This window comes from Halichoerus grypus, chromosome 1 (assembly GCF_964656455.1).
Source record: "Halichoerus grypus chromosome 1, mHalGry1.hap1.1, whole genome shotgun sequence".
In the NCBI taxonomy this organism is placed as follows: domain Eukaryota; kingdom Metazoa; phylum Chordata; class Mammalia; order Carnivora; family Phocidae; genus Halichoerus; species Halichoerus grypus.
In genome coordinates, this window is record NC_135712.1 from 58,534,150 (window position 1) to 58,547,789 (window position 13,640).

At 39.2% G+C, this 13,640-nt stretch overlaps 1 protein-coding gene across 1 annotated transcript in view; it reads right to left on the reverse strand.

The window, feature by feature from the left end:
- CFAP44 (cilia and flagella associated protein 44) overlaps positions 1-13,640 on the reverse strand; it is a 144,635-nt gene that overhangs the window by 115,717 nt on the left and 15,278 nt on the right. The window contains exons 6-9 of the mRNA XM_036107180.2: positions 9,592-9,694; positions 4,408-4,624; positions 2,599-2,713; positions 1,080-1,244 (exon numbers count right to left, since the gene is read on the reverse strand). Of these exons, the coding sequence (XP_035963073.2) occupies positions 1,080-1,244; positions 2,599-2,713; positions 4,408-4,624; positions 9,592-9,694 (600 nt within the window). The remainder of the gene's footprint in view (positions 1-1,079; positions 1,245-2,598; positions 2,714-4,407; positions 4,625-9,591; positions 9,695-13,640) is intronic.

The window sequence follows — 13,640 nt, forward strand, 5'->3', positions numbered from 1 at the left end:
AAGCATAGTGAATATACTCTATGACAAACAAAAGGACATAAAAATTTCCCAGAACAATGAGTAAAATCTAACAAAATTAAATTTAATATGGTAATGTAAAAATGTATACTTGGGTTCAAAAAGCCTATGCCAAGAAGACAAGAATGGGAGAGAGATGGTTTAAACAGTGCATTAGACATAGTAAGTACAACAGGTATCACAGAATGACCAGACTATTTTCAAAAATATAGTCTTACTTCTCATAATAATACTTCCTAAGGAAATATTATTTCCCCAGAGAATACTACCACTTTCTTCTGAAAGGCACCAGTAGGAATATGTACCAAGAGGACCACAAGGCAAATCAGCAGCCTCCAGCTTTGCCAGCAACAGCAGAGTATGACAACAACCAGGAGCACTTAGATGCTGGAGCAGTGTTCCAGGCTAGCCCACACTATGGACTGGATAGTGTCTGCAGATGAGGACAAGTGAATTCACCAGTGTAAGGAGCAAGGGGAGGGGAGTATCCATAGGCAAACCTCATCAGCTCACTTTTCAGTGTCATTTCTAATGGGTAACCTCAGTCAAAAATAAGAAATGTTTGGGGTGCCTGGGTGGCTCAGTCATTAAGCGTCTGCCTTCGGCTCAGGTCATGGTCCCGGGGTCCTGGGATCGAGCCCCGTGTCGGGCTCCCTGCTCAGCGGGAAGCCTGCTTCTCCCTCTCCCACTCCCCTTGCTTGTGTTCCCTCTCTCGCTGTGTCTCTCTCTGTCAAATAAATAAAATCTTTAAAAAAAAAAAAATAAGAAATGTTTGGTACTTTTGTCCCTAGAAAATGGCCCATTCATACTGTGTGTTTTGAAAGGACATCTGTATCCACTGTTTATGTTCTGCTAAAATAGGTTTTCATCTTCTGAAACTACTATTTCAATGACAGAATCAAAATAACAGAAGTTCCCCTCAGAAAATGCACTCCTAAGATGCTATAAATTAATTTTGACTAGAATTGAAATATTTACCACAAGGAAAGCATTATCACCCAAAAGGGTGATCTGGAATCCATTTGTGTGCGTGCTACTGACCAAGTGTCAAGAAAACTTACCCTAATACATCCATCTGCCCCAACGGTGATAACTTCGCCCTCATCCAGCATTATCTGGTTAATGGGACCCTGATGACAAGACTTCCTTCCAGCTCGACAGAGCTCAACCTTGATGAGGCCGCCTTCCCACAACAGCATGTTGCCCCACCCTGAGCCCGAGAGCACCTGGCAGGCATGCAGAAAGGAAGGAATGTGCATTAAAACAGACAAACGTGGATATTTATGCCTCAAATGGCAGGTGAGAATTATTTTTATAGTTTCTCTTTCTTGATTATGAAAGTAAAAAAAATAAGTATAGAAAAATAAGAAAATATAGAAATGAAAATTCACCACTTCGGAAACAACCACTAATCACATTTGTATGTATTTCTTCCTAGCATTATGCATAATTTTACATCATTGTGATTAGGCTGTACATTGCTGGTAATTTTTCAAATATATCACGTGCCCTCCTCAATACCCATCACCCGGTAACCCCATCCCCCCAGCCCCCTTCCTTCTGTAACCCTCAGTGTGGTTCCCGGAGTCCAGAGTCTCTCATGGTTTGTCTCCCTCTCTGATTTCTTCCCATTCAGTTTTCCCTCCCTTCCCCTGTGGTCCTCCACGCTATTCCTTATGTTCCACAGATGAGTGAAACCATATGATAATTGTCTTTCTCTGCTTGACTTATTTCACTTAGCATAATGCCCTCCAGTTCCATCCATGTTGATGCAAATGGTGGGTATTCATCCTTTCTGATGGCTGAGTTATATTCCATTGTAGATTCTAGTTTTTAAGAGTGATAATATTAAATGTTATAAGATGTGTCAAAAATTGTGAGGCCATTACTGAACTCAGCAGATTATAGCATAATAATATCCAATTTCAAACAGGAATAGTCATTTGGAACCAGCTCCTATTAATCCATTTAATCCAGCACTTCCCCAAGTATGTACCAACAAACACTAGTTCTTAGGATGTTTAAGAGGTATTCCTCTAGGCAATATGCCCACAAATTTTGCAAGAAGAAGAGAGAAAATAAACTAACAATGTTAAAGAATAAACTAACAGATTAAAGTTGAGTGCATCTGTAGGGTGCCACTGTGCAGTGGCTCAATCTTCCTAAAAAATAATCTGACAATAAAAGAGAAAGCCACAAGACTGTATACAACCTTTGAGCCAGTAAGTCCTCTTGGAGCATCATGACAAAAGAGGAGGGACAGATAAACATAATAATCCATGACAATAAGTGACAATATGTCACTATGTTAATATATTAAAATGCTTGCATACTTTATATATGCGTGTATAATATTTAGCATAAAAAAAGGTATTTACATGTGGATCATGACTACTCCCTAGAACTATATTAATTAAAATTGATAATCTGAAGAGGCAAAATTACATGTTCATTATATTTACAATGATAGTATCCATTATTACTAACATTGGCAGTGGTTTTTAGAATGTCTAATGTACTTTCATATATTTTCATTTTCAAAACATAATTTTATTATTGTAGAATAGTGGCTGTACTCACCTTCCCATCCGGGAGCTGCATGTAACCTTCTATATCAGAAGTGGCTGTTTTGCCAAATCGACCCAATGAGCCCTGAAGCTTGAGACCAGTGAATGTTAGAGCCATTTCCCAGAACCTGCAAACAAGAAAGAGACTGAATGCACCTCAAAGAGGCTTTATTTATTTTTATTATCACTCAAGCATTTACATGTTTCAGAGTCACATATATTATTTCATTTATTCATTCATCTAACTAATATGTATTAAGTATCACCTACCTGTCAGGCAAAGTTCTAGGTAATATGAATTCAGAATTGAGCAAAATAGACAAAATAAATTCCCTGCTTTTCAGGATATTTTATCTTAGAGTCATGCTGTCCTATGCAGTTGGCCCTAGCCAAGTTTGACTATCTTAATTTAGACTTAATGTAATTAACACTAAATCAAATTTAAAACTCTGTTTCAGTCAGACCAGCCAGTTTCAAGTACTCAATAGCTACATGCAGCTAGTGACTACTAGACTGGACAACATAGAACATTTCCATCTTGGCATGTAAAAAGAGGTAAAAGTTTTCAAAAAATTCTAATTTACTTGCTGTGTAGCTTAAGAGTGATTGTGCTCTCAATCTCTCATGAATAAAATAAGAATACTAGTAGAACCTACCTCATAAAATTGTTGAAAAACTCTTAGAACAGTGCCTTGCACATAAAATCAATGAATAAAGGTTGGTTATTACTAGCATTTATTATTAATAGTTTAAGTAAGTGAACAGTCAGATGATGAAAAACATGTAGAAAAAAGAATCTGGCCTACCAACTAGATATAAAATAGATAATGGATGGTATCAACAAGCCAGTAATATGAAGCCAAAAGCTTAAATAACCAACATCCTTCTCCAAGGCTTTCATAGGTCCCCTGATCATACATTTCCATATACTCTGTTTCTTCTACAGCACTTCACACATGAAATTATTTGATTTCTCTCTCCAAAGATACAATGCAAAGAAAATATGCACTTTACTAAATGATGGGAGAATGTAAAGAATTGGAAATTTTTAGCCTACAGCTAGCAGAAGATTACTTAAGAATTCCCCCAAATTTCCATTTTAAAATCTATTCAATTAATCTGTATTTCTAATGAATAAATAAGAAGAGAGCCAGGTTTAAATTGGAATAAGAGAAACTTAGGATAAAAATGTCTTTCTCGAAAAGGACACTGGAAATCTAGTTATGAGCAGCTTGACAGAGGTGGTAGAAGGTTGTTAAATAAATGCATAAGACAGGGTAGAACGAAGACCGAAAAAGACAAAATCATTCCATCCTGAAAAAGAGAGCAGAGTGTGAAAGAGTGAAAAGGACATGGAATTTTGAGCCAGAGACCTGAGATCAAAAGTAGGCTCTGTTACAATTTAGTACTGAGGGTCCTGTGTTAGGAATGATTCTGTTATAACTCATGTTTTACAGATGAATACTGAGTTCAGAGATGTCAAAATGACTTAGCCATCATACAATATTGCTGCCACAAATTTAAAAGTGGATCTGAAAACTCAATATGCCATGTTAGTAAGCAGTATACAAACCCTTTTAGGTGGTAAAGCCTGTAAGGCAGCAGGCTAAATTTAAAAGCCCTTCTTTTTATCTATACTGGTTTCAGTAATAAAAGCCCCATATCCGATTAGAAAAGCAGCACTACAGTTAGCTTTGAAGAGAACACATTTAAAAATTATCCTAATGTTAACATCAGCACAAATGTCTCCAGATGGCTGATCCTCTTAAGACAATATCCTTAATGATAATCTACCAGCACCTGTACCAGTCACACAACCTACTTGATGTGGCCTGATCCCGATGTAGTAAGCTGCTCATCATCCTCAGGATTGAAAGTAACCTTAAAAACTTCCTGGGAAAAAGCTTTTGTCCTCAGTATGGGCTGTTCTTCTTTCCAATTCCAGATGGTCAGTGTGTAATCAGGGTTGCTGCCAACAGAGGCTAGCAAGGTACCATTGTAGTTAAAATCCACATAAGCATAGCCCAGCTCAGTCCCATCTGAAAGGATGAATGGGAGTCTAATGAACAAAGGCAACATTTCATTTTCAAAAGTGTATTATTAAAAAAAAAAAAAGGAGGGAAAGAGAGTGAGTACCCTTGGTGATAACTATTGATGAAAGAATGCCAAGAATTCCCAAAGAAACAATCCAAAATCATGCATCACCCTTGGCTTTAGAATGTATTACATGACATGAGGGGGGAGAGTGAAGAAATCTTAGTCACATTTTGCATGAGAAAAACACCTTGAGAACACATTCCATTTTATGGAGTGGGGTAGGGGGGTACAAAATCCTGTTAGATGGCAGAAAGGTATCAATCTGTAATTAGAAATTTGCCACTGGAAAATTCATCAAATAAAATTTGAGGACTTCAGGTTTCTGGTTATGCATGTAAGGAGCTTGGAAGTCAGCATTCCATCCTAACAACAAATAAAAAGCTGAACACACTGAAAAATCAACAACTCTTCTTGGATTCATAAGTGAGGGAAGGACACAGGGCAAATGGCTGCTCCCAAGACTGGAGAGACTGGTGGGTGAGGTGCATTTGCAACTTATCACAGCAGGAACTCACAAGCAGTAACAGCTAAAACAGCAGAGAGAACCAGGGCCAGGGTAATAAAAACCTGAACAGTTATAACTAAAGAATTGCTGGAGCTCAGTGTAGACAAGTTGGAGAGTTAAAAACTCCAGGGGGACCCAGTCATAAGTGGGTCCCAACAATATTGTGAGATTTATCCCCAGGAGCTTGACCAGGTTCCCACAGTAAATACTAGAAAAACAACTCAGGCTTTCAACAGGGGGAGGGAGAAAAGGAACCATTTTGAAACACATCAGAACATTTCGTTCTTCTTAATAAGGCCTGCCCTCAGGAGAAACTAATTAACCTGGGGAAGGAAATACCCAACTCCAGCCCCCTCTAACTGATGTGGTTTTGGAATATAGGTGAGGTTCGGTGGGTGGGGTCCGGAGCCAAGGACAAAGAAAGAATTCTTGAGATGTCTTTGGTGCACAACGATGGTTTTATTAAAGCACGGGGATAGGACCCGTGGGCAGAAAGAGCAGCTGCACCAGGGTTGTGAAAGGTGGCTGATTATATACCATGGGGCTGGGGGAGGTAAGGAAAAAGGGAGGTTTTCAAAAGAACTTTTTCATATGCTAAAGAGGACCTACAAGACACCAGAGGCCTCGCCATTGTCAAATTAAGGTTGTTTTTCCTTCTAGCAAGGCATCAACATTAAGATAGTTGGGAGCTTCCTGGAGGAACATTACACTCTGCTGCTTCAAGTATCTGTCAATGGGCTGCAGGTTATAAGGACATTTAATTGCATCTACATTTCCTTCTGGAAGCTAGGTTATTGACAGAAATGCTTTGTTCTTGTAGATTGCTAAGACATTTGTAAACTGAGGGAGACTCAGGTCTTGCAGGATTGTGATCTCTATAAGTTAATGATTTGGTTTTCCTTTCCTTAGCTTTAGGGCATCCAGGAGTGTCTGAGGAATGTCACATATATCCCATGGGGGAGGCGGTTTGTGGGGTGTCAGCTTCTGCTTTGTCCTCAGCTTACCTTCTATTCCCTCATCATAATCATCCTGTCCCACCGAAGGGGGAGAAAACAACTCAGAAACATTTGTGAAGTTCAGTTCAGAGGCAGAGGCTCACAAAAAATTTGAGACTTAATCAGAGAACTAAAGAACACTTCCCCTCCCCCCCACACCTTACCACCAAGTTATAAAAGGCCTATTTACAGCAATTATCTTTCCCCACTACACCATGTCTGGCTATCAAGAAAAAATTACAAAGCATACCAAAAGGCAAGAAACACAGTTTGAAGAGACAGAACAAGCATCAGAACCCGATATGGCACAGATGTTGGAATTATCAGACTGGGAATTTAAAACAACTATGATTAATATGCTAAGGGCTCTAATGAATAAAGTAGACAATATGCAAGAACAAATGGGCAATGTAAGCAGAGAAATGGAAATCCTAAGAAAGAACGAAAAGGAAATGCTAGAGATAAAAAACATTATAACAGAAATGAAAAATGTCTTTGGTGGGCTCATTAGTAAACTGGACACAGCTGAGGAAATAATCTATGAACTACAGAATAGATCAATAGAATCTTCAGAGAACTGAAGAGCAAAGAGAACAAAGACTGATGAAAATGGAACAGAATATCTAAGAACTATAGAACAACTACAAAAAGTATAGTGTATGTATAATGGGAATACCAAAAGGAGAAGAAAGAGAGAAAGGAACAGAAGAAATATTTGAAACAGTAATGACTGAGAATTTCCCGCAAATTAATATCAGACACCAAACCACAGATCTAGGAAGCTCAGAGAACACCAACTAGAATAATGCCCAGAAAACTACAGAAAATGAAAATAAAGGAAGAACTCCTAAAAAAAAGCCCAAGGGGGAAAAAAACCTTACCTATAGAAGAATGGAGAGTTATATCCAACTTCTCTTCAGAAACCATATAAGCAAGAAGAATGGACTGAAATATTTAAAGGAAAGGAAGGGAAAAAAACCCCACCAACCTAGAATTCTGTACCTTGTGAAATTATCCTTCAAAAGTGACCAATATATACTTTCTCAGACAAACACTGAAGGAATTTGTTGCCAGGAGACCTGCTTTGCCAGAAATGTTAAAAAGAAGTTCTCTAAACAGAAGGCAAATAACATAGGTCAGAAACTCAGGTATACATAAAGGGATGAAGAGGACTGAAGAAGGAGTAAGTGAAAGTAAAATAAAAAACTTTTGTTTTTCTTATTCTTAATGTAATAAACAACAGTTCAAGAAAAGAAAACTACAAAACAGTATCTTTCATGAACATAGATGCAAAAATCCCCAACAAAATATTAGCAAATTGAATCTAACAATGTACAAAAACAATTAGATTATTATTTTGTGGATATCAACAAACTGATTTTAAAGTTCAGACAGACAGACAAAAGACCCAGAATAGTCAACATAATATTAAGTGAAAAGAACAAAGTTGGACTGATAATACCTGACTTCAAAACTTCCTATAAAGCTACAGTAATCAAGACAGTGTGACACTGGGGAAAGAATAGATAAATAGGTAAATGGAACAGAATAGAAAGCCCAAAAATAGACCAACAGGAATATATTCAGCTGATCTTTGAGAAAGGAATGGAGGCAATATAACAGAGCAAGGACAGTCTCTTCGACAAATGGTGCTGGAACAGCAGGACATCCCTAGGCAACAAATAAGCAAACAAGCAAACAAATAATGTAAACATAGACCTTATACCTTTCATAAAAATTAACTCAAAATGGATCGTAGGCCTAAGTATAAAATGTGAAAACATAAAACTCCTAGAAGATAACGTAGAAGAAAACCTAGACGGCCTCGGGTATGGTGATGCCTTTTTAGATTCCACACCAAAGACAGACAGGATCCATGAGAGAAGTCACTGATAAGCCAAGATTCATTAAAATGAAAAACTCCTCTGAGAAGGGCAATGTCAAGAAAATGACAAAACAAGGCACAGACTGGGAGAAAATATTTGCAAAAGGCATATGTGATAAAGGACTATTACCAAAAATATACAATCAACTCTTGACACTCAACAATAAGAAATGAACAACTCGATTACAAAATGGGCCAAAGACCTTAACAGACAGCCTCACCAAAAACATGCAGGTAACACATAAACATTCAAAAAGACGCTCCACGTCCTATGGGAACCACAAATTTAAAGACTGAGATACTGCTACACACCTATTTAGAATGGCCAAAATCCAAATCACTGACAACACCGAATGCTGATGAGGACGTGGGGCAGCAAGAGTTCTCATTCACTGCTGGTGGGAACGCAAAGTGGTACGGCCACTTGGGAAGACAGTTTGGCAGTTTCTTACAAAACTAAGCAGACCCTTACCATGCTCCAGTAATTATGCTCTTTGGTATATACCCAAAGTAGTTGAAAATTTATGTTCACACAAAAACCTGTATTCAGGTGTTTATTGCAGCTTTATTCATAATTGCCAAAATTTGGAAACAACTAAGATGCCCTTCAATATGCAAATGAATAAACAGTGGTGCATCCAGACAACGGAATATTATTCAGCACTAAAAGGAAACGGGCTATCAAGCCATGAAAAGACAGGGAGGAACCTTAAATTCATATTCCTAAGTGAAAGAAGTCAATCTGAGAAGGCTACCCACTGTATGAGTCCAACTATGTGACATTCTGGAAAAGGCAAGCCTGTGGGGACAATAAAATATCAGTGGTTGCCAGTGTGGAGGCAGTCATAAATAGGGAGAGCACAGAGGATTTTTAGGACAGTGGAAATACACCATATGAGATTATAAGGATGGATATACATCATTAGACATTTGTCTAAACCCAGAGAATACAACACCAAGAGTAAAGCCCAGGGGACACTGTGGACTCTGGGTGACTATGATGTGCTAACAGAGACTGGTCCTCAGTAAAAAATGTACCTGGTGAGTGATAACAGGGAACGTTATGCACGTGTAGGGGAAGAGGGCTATGGGAAATCTCTGAACCTTCCTCTCAATTTTATTGTAAATCTAAAACTGCCCTGAAAAGTAGTCTGTTTAAAAAACTACTAAAATTAATTATATGGAAAGCAAAATTCATAAGAGAACTGTGGTGATTAAGTTCATGTGTGGTTATTTTAATCTGGGTGGGCCTCATTCAATCAGTTGAAAGTCCTTAAAAGCAAAACTGAGGTTTCACTGAGGAAGATGAAATTCTACCTGAACATGTAGCATCAGCCCCAGCCCAAGGATGTCCAGCCTACTGGCCTGCCCTACAAACTTCAGACTTGCCAGCCCCTACAAGTACATAAGCCAATTCCTTTAAGTAAATCTCTTTTCTACCTCCTCCTAGTTCTCTGTCTCTGGAAGACCCTGAATGTTGTTAACCTTGAACATGGAATATTTTAGAGGATATACTGAGCTCACCTTGAAGGATTCTGTAGGGCTTCAAAGAAGGATATTCATAGATGATAATCTTTGGGAAAACACCTTTTTCAGCTACTGTGAAGTAAGTTTTATCAGGATGAACCTATAAAAAGTAAAATCTCACTTAAATAGTAAAAGGAGAATTTTCTTATAAATAGTTCTATTAATGTAGTATTTAGCATCTGTGATTTTATAATTTATTAGGATCCACTCCAATAGAAAACTAAAAAATGGGCATCTGATAAGTACGTGGTGATGGATGTGATTTAAACTGAAACCTAGGGGAATACTCATTTTAAGTTTTACTTTTGTTAATAGAGTCATCTCTACCTCTACAATTTTTTTAATTGCCATCAGAAGAGCTAGAAAGTGGTTCTCAATCGTTAGCACACATCAGAACCACAGGGAGGGCTTATTAAGGCACAGAGGGCAAGCCCTACCACCAAAGTTTCTGATTCAGTACATCAGGGCTGGGCCCCCAAAATTTGCATTTATATCTCTAACAAGTTCCAGGTGATGTTGATGCTGCTAGCCTGGGGACCACTCTTTGAGAACAACTAAGTTAGATGAATTGTTTACCCTCCATATATAAATCAGCCTAAATTTTTGTACAGAAAAATTCATGTTTCCAGAATAGGTTACAGCTCAGTTTAAAAAAAATTTCACCTTGGACAAATTCACCACAAATACATATAAACTTACTAGAAGTGAGAAAGATAAAATATTTTCAAGCCAGATGCAGAGGAAAATATAGTAAATGTGCCCTGGGTAAACTATTTGTGTCAGCATTTCAAATGATAGCAGTATAAATCTTATAGAATTCTATGTTTATTCCTGTTATTTTTGTTCATTCGTAAGCCAAGGTGCAGGAAGAGTAAATGGATAGCCTAAAAATAAAAATAGGCTATTACAAAAATAAACTATTTAAGACACATATTGTGCTTTATGAAATTCTATTTTCGGTTACCATGTTGCAACTCCTGATTTTCTACCTGTGGAACAGGAGCTTTCCTCAGAGGATATAGGTTGCACTGTAGGTTTTGGTACCCAAAATAACATTGTAGCTTTTTTTCTTCTCCCCACACATGGGGCCATAAGACCTATAATAAGGTCTTCCTGCTGACGCCTCTTCCATTCAAGTAAACACCCATCACTTCAGCTTGAAACCAGGCTTGGCTTTATAGGATGGACACTCAGTGAGAGAAAAACGCTTATTGCATGCTTATTATGTGCCCCAGACACCGTGTACGTTTTATATGAATTAATTCCCTTAAATTTTACATCAACCTTGTGAGTTCGGATACCCTTATCCTTCCCCTCTTTTTCATGAGGAAATAAGCACAGAGAGGCTAAGTAACTTGAAGTCGTAAAGCTTGCAAATGTCAGAGGTAGGATTCAAGCCAGGTGTTGGAAGCCAAGAAGAAAGGGGAACTAAAAAATAGGAGCTACGAAGGACTTAGAGGGAAACAGGTTACGACTACATCTTTCTAGATGCCCATTTACAGAAGAATATTGTGTGGGATATGCGGTCACAGAAATCTGTATAGGAATTCAGGCACATCTTTTACCACTCTAGGTCTGGCCTCCAGTAAGGGAAAAAGTTTCAGCCCTTTCAGATCAGAAGCTCTGTGGGGTTGAGTTTGGTGTTTTATTTTTAGTGGAGATCTGGAATTAATGAGTCATTTACTTTACACTCAACATACTATCTTTTCTGAAAGATAGTTGATATGCCCGCATTACCCATTTCTCACAGGTTTCTTATTGCCCTGCAAGAACACTTCTTATCCACAAACGGATAACTGTTTCAGGAAAAAATGAAGTGATGAGGACAGTTGAGGAAAGGCCCCTATCCAAGCACTGACAGCTCCAGCATGCATGGAGAAAAGCCCTGTGGACATGCAAATGCCCAGAGTCCAGGGGGGTGAGGATTCGGATTAGCATTCTTGACCACAGCACACCTCTACCTACTGACCTCAGACCAAGTTACTGTACAACAAAACAGAAATTTCAAAACTACTATTGGCCATAAAGTGAGAGGAAAAAAAGTGATAGTTACCTGTTTCTCAGTACTCTGCAGGTGATATGGACCTCAGGGCTCATGACACCTCAGGGTGGCCCCTGACTGACTTCCCTCCACAGAACCCGTGACCCTCACGTTGGGCCTGTGAATATTTGCACACGGCTGGTGCCACATTATCATGTACTTGGATGGATCTAGGTTTTTGGTTTTTTGCTTTTTAACATGCGTCTTGCCTCTTTAGATGGATTTTAAACTCTCTGAATTCATAGAGGTCCGGAACCCTTCTTCATTTAAATCCCTGCATGTTCTGAGTACTGTTGGACACACAATGTAATATAATAAATTCTTGTTGGGGAGCCTGGGTGGTTCAGTCATTTGAGCATCTGATTTTGGCTCAGGTCAGGGGTCTGGGGTCCTGGGATCGAGCCCCACATCAGATCCACGCTCAGTGGAGAGTCTGCTTGTCCCTCTCCCCTTCCCTACCCCACCCCGCTCCTGCTCTGTCTCTCTCTCAAATAAATAAAATCTTTTAAAAAACAATCATAATTAATTAATTAATTCTTGTTGAGGACAGGGACTTTACCATGCACACATGTTATGTATAGATAGATGATCAAAAAAGAAATAATCATGAGACTATCTTCACTCATCCATCTCACCATATCCTGTTTCCATAACCACTCCAAGTTCTATTTGTGGATCTTTTTTTATTTATTTATTTATTTTTTTTAAAGATTTTTTTTTAATTTATTTATTTGAGACAGAGAGAATGAGAGAGAGAGAGCACGTGAGAGGGGGGAGGGTCAGAGGGAGAAGCAGGCTCCCTGCCGAGCAGGGAGCCCGATGCGGGACTCGATCCAGGGACTCCAGGATCATGACCTGAGCCGAAGGCAGTCGCTTAACCAACTGAGCCACCCAGGCGCCCTCTATTTGTGGATCTTAGATTTTCCTTACCTTCTCCATTCCCATTCATGTCCCTATTTCATTTCTCAGAGCAAGAATCTTCAAAACCTCTCCACTCACCTCCATTTCTAATCTAAATACCCTACCAGGTCCCATCTAATCTAATCAAAAGTATTTCCCACCACTCCCTGCTAGGTTGGCCCAGTCTCTCTGTTGGAGCTGCACCAGGCTTTCTGTTGGAAGCCCTCCACCTCTGCAGGGTGTCGTGATGTGGGCCCTGCACCTCCCAGTTCTGTCTGGGCTGCTCACACCTGACAGGCAAGGTAAGAGCAGGGCAGCCTTCTATTTAGATCATGATCCTTCTAAAAAACCCTTTGAGCATCTGCTATGGAAGTGCTGCTTATATGCACCCCAAATCCTGCATATTTCTCCTCCTTTCCCTGTCTCACATAGCCTACTCTGAACAGGGGCCCCTCTCATGACTCTAAAGACACCAAGAGGTGTTTCTCGGATTGTTATTGGTGAGAGCAGATCTAGGGACACCTGCTTTTAAGGATCACAGAGTAGAAAAACAGTCAAGGTAAAAACTCAGGTATGGGGCCAAGTGCTATAGAGAGGTCAGGTAAGATACAGTTAGAAAGGTATTCTTTGGATTTGGCTACTCAAAGGGCCGTTGGTCACTTTAGTACGGGCAATTTCAGCGAGGTGGGAGGGAAAAAAACAGCAGAAGCTTGGCTTTGAAGGGAAAAGTTAGCGGGTAAAGAGAAGGCATGGTTAGAGAGGGGCCCTTTAAGGTGAGAACAAGTTGATTTAGTGTACTTTTATGCTGAGGATGAAAAGTCTAAGGAAGTAGAGGCCGAAGATACAAGAAAGAAGGTGACTGATGGAGACAGGTACCTGAGGAGGAAGGAAGAGACAGCCTCCAAATCACATGCAAATCCTTTTGTCGACTGCTCAAAATTACTCAACGTACAACCTATACTTGATCTCTTAATGTTCGATTCTATACCTACATCTTATCTGGCGCTTATCTCTATTATTTGGATTATCATTGGTGCTATTCATCTGAGTATTTTTGCAGAATGGCAACATGGAGTTCAATAGGAAAACCCTGCAGGACTGGGGG